The sequence below is a fragment of the Neophocaena asiaeorientalis genome, unplaced genomic scaffold (genome assembly GCF_003031525.2).
Source record: "Neophocaena asiaeorientalis asiaeorientalis breed wild unplaced genomic scaffold, Neophocaena_asiaeorientalis_V1.1 scaffold30, whole genome shotgun sequence".
Taxonomy (NCBI): Eukaryota; Metazoa; Chordata; class Mammalia; order Artiodactyla; family Phocoenidae; genus Neophocaena; species Neophocaena asiaeorientalis.
Genome location: NW_020174923.1, coordinates 16527280 through 16541830, shown reverse-complemented (window position 1 = coordinate 16541830; position 14551 = coordinate 16527280). Strand labels below are relative to the sequence as shown.

At 35.3% G+C, this 14551-nt stretch overlaps 1 protein-coding gene across 2 annotated transcripts in view; it reads right to left on the bottom strand.

The window, feature by feature from the left end:
• NSF (N-ethylmaleimide sensitive factor, vesicle fusing ATPase) overlaps nucleotides 1-14551 on the bottom strand; it is a 155432-nt gene that overhangs the window by 37633 nt on the left and 103248 nt on the right. For both annotated transcript variants that reach the window (XM_024760811.1, XM_024760810.1), the window contains exons 13-15: nucleotides 11007-11102; nucleotides 7443-7599; nucleotides 4220-4353 (exon numbers count right to left, since the gene is read on the bottom strand). In XM_024760811.1, the coding sequence (XP_024616579.1) occupies nucleotides 4220-4353; nucleotides 7443-7599; nucleotides 11007-11102 (387 nt within the window). The remainder of the gene's footprint in view (nucleotides 1-4219; nucleotides 4354-7442; nucleotides 7600-11006; nucleotides 11103-14551) is intronic.

Here is a 14551-nt window from a genome sequence, read left to right as displayed (position 1 = left end):
TTCAAACAATGTAGTCACATCGGATTGTTCTATTTCACCTCTGTACTGATTGTATACTCGGAAAGCACCAACATTAGGTAATTAGTTAAAATCAAATTCTACTGCTTTGTTCTTTTGTTCATTTAATGCCATTAATAGAACCAGTAAAATAGGGTTTTTTTTTAAGTATAGATGCAAAAATGGATAAAGGAATGAACATTTTTAAACAGAATAAAGTTGGGGAAACAAAAATAAAATGGGGGAGAAGAGAAAGATCTGTGAACACTTCAAATATCTTAATGGAACACATAGTATCCCCTCCAGAATGTAAGGATAATACTTCATACAGACTTTGCTAGTACTGAGGAGTTTATCTATGGAGAAAGGATTTATTAAGCAGATTAAGTATAAGGTGAATTTTAAATTAACTGAGAATAAACTACTTTCATATATTTTAGCACCATCTGTATGTGAATAAGAATACCTTAGTTGCAATTAAATCTTAGATACTCATTAAAGCAAGCCTAATGGCCCTCTCTACTAACAAAAACTCATCTCTTGGTTTAAGTAATAAAATGGTATATAAAGATATTCTATGACTTAAGTATTCAGACCACCTCTCTCTAAGAAAAATTAATGTATTATAATATTTCTGAGTTTCACAAACTATTGCCATTGTAAAACATTTTGAAAAATCTTTAAAACTGAGGATCTAGTCATTAAAATGTAGGTGAATAAATGATTTTCATGCCAATCTTTTACCTATCAAATTTGCAAAAAATATATATATATTTTTTTAACATCTTTATTGGAGTATAATTGTTTTACAATGTTATGTTAGTTTCTGCAAAAAATATTTTAACAACATCAAGTTCGGGCAAGAGCCCAAGGAAACTGACACTCTTATATGATGGGGCTGCAAGTGTAAATTAGCACAACTTTCTTAAGAGGTGGGCTTTATAAACATTAGTATTTTTACATAAGTTTTAATAGCAATACTTATAAAAATTTGAAAACCATTAATATTTTTACCTTAGCAATCTCAATTCTGAGAATTTATCCTAAAGAAATAACCAGAAATGTATGTGCAATAATAATAAGTAAAAACAACCACTATACTTTACTGAGCACATATTATATCCCAAGGCACTACGTGATACCGTACATAAATCACCATCTCATTTAATTCTCATAACAACCCAATGAGGCAGCTATTAATATTATCTTCATTTGGTAGATGAGAAAACAGAGGCTTATATGTTAAGTGACTATAAGAGCTGGTAAGCGCAGTGGAGCTGGGATTCAAATTCAGGTCTATTTGAAACCTAAGTCCAAATTCTCAGCCAGTAAATCAGGATGCTACTCTCAGAAAAATGTAATAAGAAAATGGGGGCAGTGATTGGGAGTTCTACAGAATATTGTTTATAATTGTGAAAAAACCTGGAAACAACATAAATGTTCAACAAAAAAGCAATGTTTAAATGGATATTATACAGCTATTAATTTAACATAATATTGAGATAAATTTAATGACAATGAAAAAATTTCATATTAAGTGAAAGAACCAGGTTTAAAACAGTATGTCCAATGTGATCCCAGATATATGTGTGTGTGTATGTGTATCTGAGTAGAGAAGAAAATAGAAGGACAAATATGGGCTTTATTTTCTTCTGTATCCTTTTCTGCATTTTCTAAATTATTTTTGAAATTGGGAAAAGTTACATTTTGGGGGTGGGAGGGAAGCACTTAAAAGGAAAGAAATGTCTTCTCCCTAATGATAAAGAATTATAAATTATTTGTGCTTTGAAAAAAAAATCTTTCCATCTTCACATTAAAAAAAAAGAAGGGAAGAGAACAATGGTGGGAGGGAGACTAGAACTACTAAATAATGGCATTAATATTTCATTTTCAAAAGCAAACTGGAAGACTTAGCACCTTTAGATGGGTTTGAGCCCTCAGGCTTTTGTCAATCTATCATTAGGCAACAATGTGAAAACTATTTGCAGGGAAAGATTTTGCAGTATTTCTAATATATTTCTAAGACACCTATGCTTCATTCTTTTCTCTGTTCTGTTCTTTAGTCACAAGGCATAATATTTTTCCCCAAGGAAAACCCAAAAAGTCTTAATATGAATTTATTATACTGTTGAAGCAGAAATGATTTTTGTGACTTTAAGGGTACAAGGATGATCCAGACAGTGAATCATGAATCCAAACCATTTCAAGTAAGCTTGTATAGACACTTATTTTTATACACCTTAGCCTTCTACTCATCTGAAACCCTACCTTGAAAGGCTTCAACAATTTAAAGATTAAATCATAAGTTATTAAGCCATTAATTTAACCATTTAAGCCTCCAAAATCAGCACATATTACCTTCCCCCCTCAAGTCAATTTGCAAGAGATTGAAATAATAAAAATGATAATATCTCACACTTGCAAAGCAGCTTTGATGTGCAGGAGCCTAAAATACTTCAAAAAAAAAACTTTATAGAAAAAACCAGGACCATCCACCCACATCTCAGAGTACATGTGAGGTAGAAGCTGGCAGCTGGTGGAAAGCAGTGGAGTAATTTACCATATGCACAGAAGACGACTACTTTGAACAAGTATAAGGAATAGATGGAGTTAGGAAAATAGAATCAGCTGTTCAATTAAATGCTAAGTTCAATGGCCACCAATTCCAAGGGTTATTTAAATTTTCAACAAAAGCGGTTTAAAGGTTCCCTTTAAAGGGAAAAAGACCAAAAAATAAAGAAAAGCAACCCCTACCTACATTAGGGAGGTTACTGGTCCTAGTGATTCTGTCCAGATTTTCCTGGGAAGGATAGATACTACAGGTCTCACTTCAGACACAGAATAAACAGACTATGATATTTAAGTTCTTGATCTACAACATTTCCCTCGCTTTCACACTCAACTTCAAAGACCTTACGCAGAATATTCACCTTGACGTTTTGGTGTGGAATCCTGTTCCAAGCTCCGCCTCCTCTATCCATTTCAAGCAATCTACACAAATGATTTTCTGCTACCTGCACAAACATGAGACTAACTTCTCAAACTTATATTTTTTTGGAGTCTGCTTTTGAAAGAATGTATTTTCCTCTTCAATCTCTTCCCTAAAGAAAAACTAAGGTAATTCTATCCTACATCTTTATAAAGTGAGGGCCCAAGAACAAGGTAAAAGAACATCTGAGCTGTCTTTACTAGGCAGCAAGCCCATTCTCAAGATTCTTTCCCCTCATTCTGATTTTCTCACATCTCTTTAACTTACAGTAAGTTCTTATTTATAAAAGATCAAGCATGAAAAAAAGGATTTAAGTAAAATAAATACTTCAACTAAATATATAAAAAATAATCCTTCTTCACTGTCTGGGAGTATGCAAAATCAGAATATCAATAGAAATTAAGTGAGGTGAAACAGGCATTAAGAGTGTTCAGCACTGATTTTTTTTTTATTTTTTTTTTATTTTAAGAGTGTTCAGCACTGATTTTTGTTGTTTTTGTTTTCTGTTTTTAATGAGCAACCACCTACTATCCTAAATGCCTTACATGGTACCTGCTTGAATGTAAGAGCGATGAACCAGACGATCTTAGAGTTCTTTCAGTGCTAGGATTCTATGTTGTTCTAACTTTCACCAGTGGTTCAAAGCAGCTGTATTAAGAAGGTGACAAATGGCACTTGGAGAAAGGCAAAAAGACAAGGACTGCACTAAGTCTGCCAAGCAGACTGATTACTATCTAATATACCACCATCTTTCTGTAGGGGTTTTGAGAATATCTTTCCAATGATACACCTCTGTTCTTCCCCAAACTATACAGTCAATTTAATTGACCCTAGTCTGACTTTTTACATTGATGAAAGAACTTAAAAAATCCTAAATGAATTTGCTCCACACTACTCAAACAATCTTAACTGTGATCTTTCAATCAAGACAATACAAACTTAAGAAATGAAAATTAGTCATAATACACACTAAACAAAGCATAATTTGGAAGATAAGGATACTCTACTAAAAATGCATTACAAAGTTAAATACTATGTCTAAAACAGTTGCTGTTTCCCACCAAATTCTGCTGATAATTTAATTCTACTTGAGAAGAACATAACTGCCATGGCATATATATATACACACACAAGGACAGATATATATGTACATGTGTACGTACACACACACACACGCGCGTGCACACACATCTAAGAGATAGGAAATTAAAATGAAAGTAAAAATCCTGATACCTTCTTCATGGCCTGACACTTGGCTGTCTCAGAAAAGCCAATCATCTTATCAGGAGAACAGATCTTGATGAAGGGGAAGTTGGATTCCTCTGCGATCTTTGCAGCCAAAGCAGTCTTCCCACTGTGAGGAGGACCTGCATAACAATACAAGCAAGTCAGGGGAAAAAAGCCAACCTAAGCAAAGAGGAATAAAACAAGTTTAAACTTTTATCCACAATGTACTGAGGCCTCAACTAGTTGCTCATTAACATTTCCTGACACAATTTCATGGCAGACATGTTTTCTCTTATTTATTAGCAACCAAATTTAATGAACTGATTAGCACTTCTCAAAAGTATATTGAAATATATTACTTCTTTCTTTCTCACATAACCTTAATCTTTCAAACTTCTGGCTAAATATACAAAATGCAAGCGTTTTGCTTCTTTAAAAAGAAAGAGAATGCATTCAAATGCATATCAGTACCTATGTTATTAGTTCTATCAAATCATTTGTCTGACAAAAAAATACAATCTTCTTAGGAGGTGATATTAGGGGCAGGGAAAACTGCCTTATTAGAAGCAAACGTGACTTAAAGAGCTAGGAAACTAAAGACTCAGGTCTTCTCATGAAAGCAACCAAAGCTACAAACTTACTTATATTTAGACATCTCCTCCTTCCCTTCTGTGTAATAAAAGATGTGCCCTTCTTCCAACCATAAACTGACCAATCATTCTTTCCCATCTTCTCAGGAACCTGACATTATTATTATTTTTTTTAATTTTATTTTTTATACAGCAGGTTCTTATTAGTTATCCATTTTATACATATTAGTGTATACATGTCAATCCCAACCTCCCAATTTATCACACACACACGCACACACACACACACACACACACACACACACCACTTTCCCCCTTGGTGTCCATACATTTGTTCTCTACATCTGTAAGGAACCTGACATTATTGACTGTACCCTCTCCCCAATATGTTCCACCCCTCCCTCTTGCCTGGAGCCTTACCAACGGCATTTAAACACACTCTAGTCTACTGACAGTTTAATAAACAAAACAAAAAAAACCTCTTTCTTGACTTCACTACTCTTCTCCCTTCGAAATGGAACCTCCCTAAATAATCATTTACACCAGCTGCCTTCACTCTTCACCTTCCATCCATCCTCAAACAAACGCTATGGCTTCCGTTGCCATTACATGGGACAGGCTCCCATCAGGGTCACCAATGACCTCCACGTCACCAAATCCAACACTTTATCTGTTGGCCTCTCAGGAGTATTTGATACAACTAATAACTCTCCTCTTTATTTATTTTTCTTTTTTTTATAATTAATTTTTATTGGAGTATAGCTGCTTTACAATGTTGTGTTAGTTTCTACTGTACAGCAAAGTGAATCAGCTATACCTCTCTTTTTTCCTTAAATACTTTTCTTGGCTTCTGTGACAGCACATTCTCTTTTTCCCCCCTCTTACCTCTCTGGTTATTTTTGCTCAATCTCTTTTGTCAACTGTTCCTGCTCTACTTAGTCCTTAAATGTTGACACACCTCAGAGATTAGTCCTAGGCCCCCCATTTCTTCTCAACCTACCCTTTCTGTAAGTGACTTCATCCACTCCCATGGATTCAACAAGTCTACATACTGACAACTCATGAATGTATACTGCCAGCGAGACCTCTCTTCTAAGCACTAGACCCACATATCCAGTGGGCTACTCAACATTTCCCATTCAATTATCCTATAGGAACCATGAACTTAATGTGTCCAAAACTGAACTCATGATCTTTCTTTCTGAAATGTACTTCTCCACTAGCGTTCCCAGTCTTGGTAAACAATAGCATTTACCAGCCGTGAATACCAGAAACCTGGGGATCATGTTTGATCTCTCCCCATTTTCAATCTACTTACTATTTCTAAGCTTCAGCTTCCTTATCTACAAAATAGGGATAACAGCAGCATCTGCCCCCACAGGATTGAAGTGGGGTTTAAATGAGAAAGTATATGTAAAGTGCTAGTAGACTGACTGGCAAATAGTTAAGAGTTCAAAGAATGTTAGCTTAATTATGCTTAATAATTAATTAATCATTATTATAATTATCATAAAGTCTCTTTTATTCTCCCTCCTAAATATTTCTCAAAATGGTCTACATAACTCCATCTCTCCTACCACTACAGTACTTCAAACCATAATCAGCTCTCATTAAAACTAATGCAACTGCTTCTCACCATTGGTCTTTCCTGTGTATTTTTGCCACTCTAATCCTTTCTCTATCACAAAGCAGTCATGATGTTTTGAAAATATAAATCTGATCATGTCACTTCACTGCTTAAAATCCTACAAACGGCTCCCCACTGCCCCCTGGACAGAGTCTAAATCCTTAACATGGTCTACAAGGCTTTGCATGAACTGGCTCCTGTCTACTTCTCCAGTCTCATGTCTTAGCCAATCTCCCTTTCTGGTTCAGTCTCCTTCCAGCCCAGGGCTTTTTCACAAGCTGGTCCCTCTGTTTAGAACATCTTCCGCAGTTACTATGCACGCCCAGGTTCTCCTCGTCCTTTAGGTCTTGGCTTAATGTGTTTCTCTCAGGGAGCCCCCACCCCTAGCCCTTTGGAAGGGGCTGGATTCCCCTGTCATGTGGACTCACTGAACTTTTCTGTTGTTCTACTAATTATAACTATAAAAAATAATTGGTAGAATGTCCTTCCTTTTTTGTCTACTTGGTAAAATCCTAACTGATCCTACAAAATCTAAATTGAACACTTTCTTTGACCACCCCTGGGCAAAATGACTTGCATTCACATACCCTTACACACATACATGGTAGTTAGGTATTTGTTTACATGGCTTTTTTCATGACCAGACTCAACTCTGTGAATGTCTTTGTGTCTCCAGCAACCAGTTCAATGCCTAAGACATAGTAAATACTCAGTGAATATTTTTTTAATTGAATTGAATATTATGTGGTATCATAGAGTCTATTAAGTAGCATAGAAATTTAGATACAATCTTATAAGAAAACTAGTTGCTATCATTCATTAGTAACATTCTAACCCAAGAAGATTTAAATTCGTGGACAATATTGGAACACAGAATGGATTGTTATTTTCAAATCATGAACAGGTTTAGAACTGAAAATAATTCATTTTTCTGGAATGTGCTAAATGGCTTTGTAAAAGTGCTTCTTTTTCTTTTTTCAGCTTTTGATGCTATCACATCATTTTTTCTCACCTTCCAGAAGGACGCTAACCAATGGTGTGCGGTCACTGTTTTTAGTCTGTTGGACCAGCAGCTCCCCATCTTCTAGAACTCGAGTAACTGGATCACCCCATTTGATGATACCATTCATAATGTAACTTGCATAATCCTCTTGGTTTGTGCCAAATGCCTATGAAGGAAAAGGACAGTTTAAAGCATTTTCAGCGTCAGTATTAAAAATTAAATATTTAAAGGTATAAAGGATGAGTAATAATTCCTACATGCTAGGGCTATAGCAATATCCCATATTAATATAAAAAGCCTGAAAAGAAAAAAAAACTTTTATAATTTCTCATTTAACTTTTTACCCAATTGGAGCAAAAACTGCTTCACGTGACTTAATGGAATAAAAAATATATTCTAGGCTCAGATTCTGTGAGGGCTCAAGCCCTCGCAATCCCTGAGAAAGGGTATGTTCCAACGTGCTTGTTTCTATAAGGAGTACATGGGTTGTGGCCTTCTGTCAAGAGCAAAGAGAAAGAGAGAATATGGATTTAGAAATTAGAAACAGTTGGCTCAGCACACAAAGATACTATCCTAACACTGACTGTAGGTGTCAGATATTAAAATGGAAATATGAAATGGTAATGAGGAGATCTTGTCCACATACACTTGGTGGTAGGGGATATAAGTCGAATCGCACCAAAAGGTAAGTGTGTGTGTAAATGTAAGATTTAGAACGAGCTAGAAATGAGCAGAGGTAATGAAGATTGAAGGGTTAGGGAAAGGAAAGAAAAGCAATTGCTATATATAATCATTTCATTTGTACTATATATTGGGGCATAAATCACAACCCTTTTCATTTTCAACTTCTAATCTCAAATTGTAACGCCCATCAAACCAGCTACCAAAAGTAGTTAAAAACTTTAGTACTTATTTACTTAATTGAATAGCATTTCCACAAGGTTAACAGGAGAAGAAATGAGTAGGAAAATATAACCCAATGTAATGTAAAGCTCATATAGCTTGACAATTTCTAATTTAAAAAAATTATCACAACCCTCAAGTCAAGTTCTCACTCCCCAATGTCTGGAATAACTTTAACAGTTCTTTAGAACTTGCACCTAACAGAAAGTCATCCTTTGTAATACTGTTTATAAACAGTATACAGTGGTCTCATCACTCTATTACTTTGCCACCAAATCATTTTTCAGACCACTCTTTGGTCCTTGCATACACTAGTGCTTTGATTCCTGAGTACAGAGTAAAGTTCTTATTCCCTGGTCTGAATATGGTAAATGCAGTGGCTGTGTAAAAAGTTATAAAGGAAGAGCCTAATAAATACTGGTTGGAAGGCTGTTGTAGGAAATATGTAGACTGACTGGCTTTTGTCTAACAGCACTGAGATACATGAACCAGAAAACAGTGACCCTCCCAAGCTATATAGTATGTATGAGTCATCCTTACTTATCCTGTCATTTCAGTTTTTGTTTTATTCCCCAGACCCCTGGAATAAATAAAAGTTACTGCTTACTTAACTAAGTTATCTTAGTTGCCCCTTTCCTTGTAGCCAAATTACCTGCCTTGAAAAAATTTTAAGATAGATGAGTTAGGCTGGGCTCTAATATTTTTGGTAACTATTACGAATAATAACAGCAAAAGATTAAACCATTTCCACTGCTGAGTAACTTTTGAAAAGTCAGTTAAAAGTCAGAATAGTCATAAAAAAGCAGACAGGGGGCTTCCCTGGTGGCATAGTGGTTAAGAATCCGCCTGCCAATGCAGGGGACACGGGTTTGAGCCCTGGTCTGGGAAGATCCCACATGCCACAGAGCAACTAAGCCTGTGCGCCACAACTACTGAGCCTGCGCTCTAGAGCCTGTGCGCCGCGACTACTGAAGCCAGTGAGCCACAACTACTGAGCCCGTGAGCCACAACTACTGAAGCCCACGTGCCTAGAGCCCATGCTCTGCAACAAGAGAAGTCACCACAATGAAAAGCCCGCACACAACAACGAAGAGAGTAGCCCCCGCTCGCCACAACTAGAGAAAGCCCACGCGCAGCAACAAAGACCCAACGCAGCCAAAAATAAATAAATAAATAAATAAAATTTTTAAAAAAGCAAATGGGCTAAAACAAGTTGATTTTTGTCTTTAAAGGAGATACTTGCAACAAATAATTGTTGTCAAGGATATATAAAGAACTTATACAGATCAAATAAAAATAAACAATACAACAGAAAAATAGGCAAAACACATGAATGGCATCTCACAGAAGATACTCATATAGCCAATAAACATATGGAGAAATACTTCATAGGTAATCAGTGAAATGAAAATCAAGACCAAAATGTGATCCCATTTTACATCCAACTGAATGGCAAAAAATAAGTCTGACAATACCAAGTGTTGTAGAGGATGTAGAGAACAGGATCTCTTTTACATTATTGGGGGAAGTGTTTATTGGTTCAACCACTGAAAAAAACAGCTTGAAAATCTTAGTTTGAATTGTACATTCATATACCCAGCAACCCAGCAATTTAATTCCTAAACATATATCTAGGAGAAACTCATTCAAGAATGCTTTAGCAGCAGTTGTTTGTAATAACAAAAAACTGGTAATGTTCCAACTGCCCATTGACAGGAAAACAGACAAATTGTGTTAGTCACACAATGGAAGGCTATTCAGCAATGAAAATAAATGAGGCATAGCACAATCATATAGATGACTTGATAATAAAATACATAATAAAATAGCAAGTCTCAAAAAATCAATACATACCATATTTTATTTTACACACTGTAGACTAATGACAGTATGTCATGAATTAAAGATTAAGGTTAATCCAATTCTGTGCACCCAAGGTCCATTGAAGAAAGAAAAACAACATACACACCTTTTTAAGGTTCTACAATTTGTTTTTGTATTAATATAGGACTCCAAATAATGGTTACTCAAACATGAGTGGTTGTTTTATAGAAAAATGGGTTAATGACCTTATAATGTATTCTAAAACTCCAACTATGACTATTGGTTTTGAGTATATTTTAAGAAAATTGACACCTTTTTAAAAAAGGGCACTGAAAATGGTTAAAAGTTTTAGAAACTATAGCAGCTAGAGGAACTGGAGGTATTGAGCAAGAAAAAGGGATGCCTTGGAGGAGGGTGGGGAAAGGGAGAGAGAAAGGAGATGAGAATTACTTTTAAACATAATAACTAACATATGAAGGATGGATGAATTAGGATGAATTTAGGTTTCCGTAGCTTCAGATTATATAAGAACTAATGAGAAAACTATTTCTAGTTCAAAACAATTTAAGAATAATTAGAAAGTCTCAAAATTGAATGGTCTGCCTTACAAGATGGTGAGCTCCCTATCATGAGAAATATTTCAGTAAGTCTTGGTTAATTACCCAGCCATCAGAGTTACTGAACAGATGTTTCTTATATTGGACAGTTCCAGTACTCAGATTTTATGATTTTTTAAAAACTACATGTGATATAACCTTCCAAAATATTGGGTAAAATGGCACTTATTTTTCCCCTGAATTATTATTATTATTTTTGGCTTATACATCACTCAGTATTCATACTCACTGGTTTGATATCATTCTCCAAAGAAGCAAGGAAGTCTCCTCTTGTCACCTGCAGGCTCTCTGCTTTCTCCATGTCCACTTCCACTTTAGTACTGGCCTGATTAGAAATGAAAACAAAACGTTAAGGACTTCCAAGATTTAAGAATATTTTCAGCCTAAGAATATAACATCTGAGGATATAAAAGGCATATTTCCACAGACAAAAAAAATCTCTCTCAAATTCACAAACATACACACACACACACCCCTACATATACATATATTATGCCTTTTGCCTGAACAACTCCACTTCTAGGTGTTTATCCCATGAATATACTCACAAATGTGCACAAAGTTATATGTACCAGGATATCTACTAGAGTAATTTGTAATAGCCGAAGACTGGAAGCAAATTAAATGTCCATGAAGAGGGTACCAGTCAAGTAAATTATCACATATCTTTACCAAAGGACACTGGATAGAGTTTTTTTTGTTTTGTTTTTATTTTTCAAAATGAGGCACGAGGAGGAGAACCTATATAGAGAGGGTCTCTAGGAACAGTGGTTTTCATCCTCGGCTGCCTATCAGAATAACGCCTAGAGTCTTTAAAGATATATACACACACACACCTACATACTTATATAGATGCCCAGCCCCACCCTGCAGGATTTTGATTTAACAGGTCCAGCAGAGGGTCCATGCATTTACATTTTTATAAAGTGCACAGGTGGTTCTGATGCTCAACCAGGTCTGTGAACCATTATTCTAGGAGACCAAGGACCTACAACTTTGATTTTTACTCATACTCTCTGCTTGAGAATCTATGTGCCAGCTCCAAATATTCTGCTTATTGCACCTGAAGCTACCACTTAGAACAGACATCTGGAGAAACATCAAGGCCTTTATCAGCACTTGGAGCTGCCTGGACCTGATGAGTGATTGAGATACCAACACACTTTTTAATGTGACTGGGCTCACTCCCAATAGCACAAGGCAAGTGAGTCTAATTTTTAAAATGGTACTATGGGCTTTAAAAAAAACATATCTTCAAAAAAATCTGACTACAAAACCAAAGCATGTTAAGCAGTATCAACCTTCCAAAGGTTATTATAAAATATGAGTCATGTTCCTTTAGGAATGGACTGCTGAGACAAATAAAATGACAAACATTCTGTAAAACTCAGCCTTATGGGACAAAAAGAACTCTGTCAGAAAACTAGATCAAGATGGCAAACAGAACACTTTTATTTGTCTCCCTTCCTGCCCCAAATCCCATGAAATGACAGAAAGTGAGAGAGAATGGTTAAAAAGCATGGAACATGTATCTGGAAGTTTTAACACTGATCTAAGAGGAGTCTCAGAAGGAAAGAAGAGAAAGAATGATAGAGAAAAAAACAATAAAAGACAGAAGAAAAAAAATTTCTCCGGCTGAAGAGAGGTGTATCTTTGCAATTTAAAGGTTTCAATGAGTGATCAGGGTAAATGAAAAGAAACCCACATCTGTCTAGACACAGTGTTGTAAACTATCAGAACACCAAAGGTGAAGAGAAATTTCTAGAACCTTTTTGAGAGACAAAAACAGGTCACCTGTAAAAGGAACCAGAATAAACACTAGAAACTAGAAGACAATGTAACCATGTCTTCAAAAATCCATCTGGCTATCTATCTATCCTAGAAAATGATTCTCGTATGTACACAGGGAGGCATAGGCAAGCATCTTCATAACAGTGTTATGAAATACTATTATGATTTCCTTTTAGAGTGAAACTGAATTCAAATGACAGAAACATATAGCAATATGAAGGGAAAATCTTGTCTATCTTTCAGCATTTGCTGAAAAATATGACAGATTTCAGGACTGCAGCTGGTATGAACCTTGCATTTTTACTACTAAGAAAGAACTCACCCAATGAATTAAAGTGAATTAAGATGGCTGGGGGACAGTTACTTTAGAACAAGTTGTTTTTAGACACTCCAGGAAGTTCAGAAGTCACCTAATTGTAAGTAATCAATACTACAATGATAAACCTTTCATACCTATTCATTAAAATAAGTTTAAGGACTTCTCTTGGCTAACTTTTACTATTTTGTCAAAATCTCAAAATGTTATTTAAAAAAATCTACAATTCTGAATTTTTACTCATTCAGAAAACCTTTTCTTATTTGTCTGAATTAGTGTGATTTTTTTCTGCATTTTATTTATAACAGCTAATCAATATGGAAGAGGCAACATCTTTCAGCTTATACCTGCAGAAACTAATAAACTTGTATTTCAACACTAGCAAATATCCAGTGGTCACACTTAAATTTCATAACCTTTTAAATCTGACCTTTCAAAGTTCTTATCATTCCTCTTAAATTAAGGGTAGAATGACCTTAATCATTCAAAATTCTACAGAAAATAAAAAAGAATTTTATTGAAATTCTGAAAACATAAATCAGCTTTGATTCAGTTGTAAAGTGTGTGTGTTTGTGTGTGTGTGTCCTCAATTTATTTCCTTACAACAGATTAGAGCAGAAGAAATTTGTGTTATCTTCTCTACCTGAAGCAGAAATTCCTTTCAAGCTAAAAACAACCAAATGTCACATGAATTTTAGTTGACCACAAACATGGATTCAAGCACAAGTGACATGCACATCAGGTGTTCATGACTGGATTTTCCACTTGCTTCAAAAAACCTGAAAGAACAGTTTAACAGGGAAGACTTGTTTAGTTTATTCCACCTGACTTTGTTTAAACCTAATTCTTTTGAAAAGGAAGCAAAATAACACTAATAATGGCTTTTTTCTTGGCCATGCCAGTAGACTTGCGGGATCTCAGTTCCCTGACCAGGGACTGAACCCAGGTCCTGGCAGTGAGAGCACCGAATCCTAACCACTGGACTGCCAGGGAATTCCCAATAATGGCTTTTTATAATACAAACAAAGAACATCATAATAAACAGATGAATGTTGTGTATAAGTTCTACACCAACTGAGGCACTTCCACAAACAGTATTTGATTTCATTTTCACAAAAACTTGATGAAATAGGTAGTTATTTCCCCTTGACAAATCAGAAACAAAAAAAGTGAGAAGAACTGTAACACATAACCACACCTTCTGACTACAAAACTTGTGATTTTTCCACCGTTTCTCATTGCCTCGTGTGTAAATAAATCCAATACATGCTTAAAGAAAGCATGTTTCTTGACAATGGCTTAGAGACACTTTGGGATAAGATTATTGTGATAAAAATGACAAATGACTAAATAAGATAAAAAATCCAGTGGCTAATGCATATGAAAAATCTGATACCTAATAAACTAGCTATTGTGGATTATAGTTTCAAGAAGCACTGATGTGGTCTGAGGTGAAAGCTCGGTATCGTGGGGAGCAATTTTCACATCATTTATACAATTTTTCTTGAAGTCACCATCACTTTTTCTAAGACATTTCTTATGACAAGGAGAAAGAATGGATGAATGAAATGAATGGGTCCATTCTATAAAGGACCCAATACTATATTTCCCACACTATCCAGTCCTTTGGCATTCTCAATTTTTTTGTTGTTGTTGTTTTAATGCAG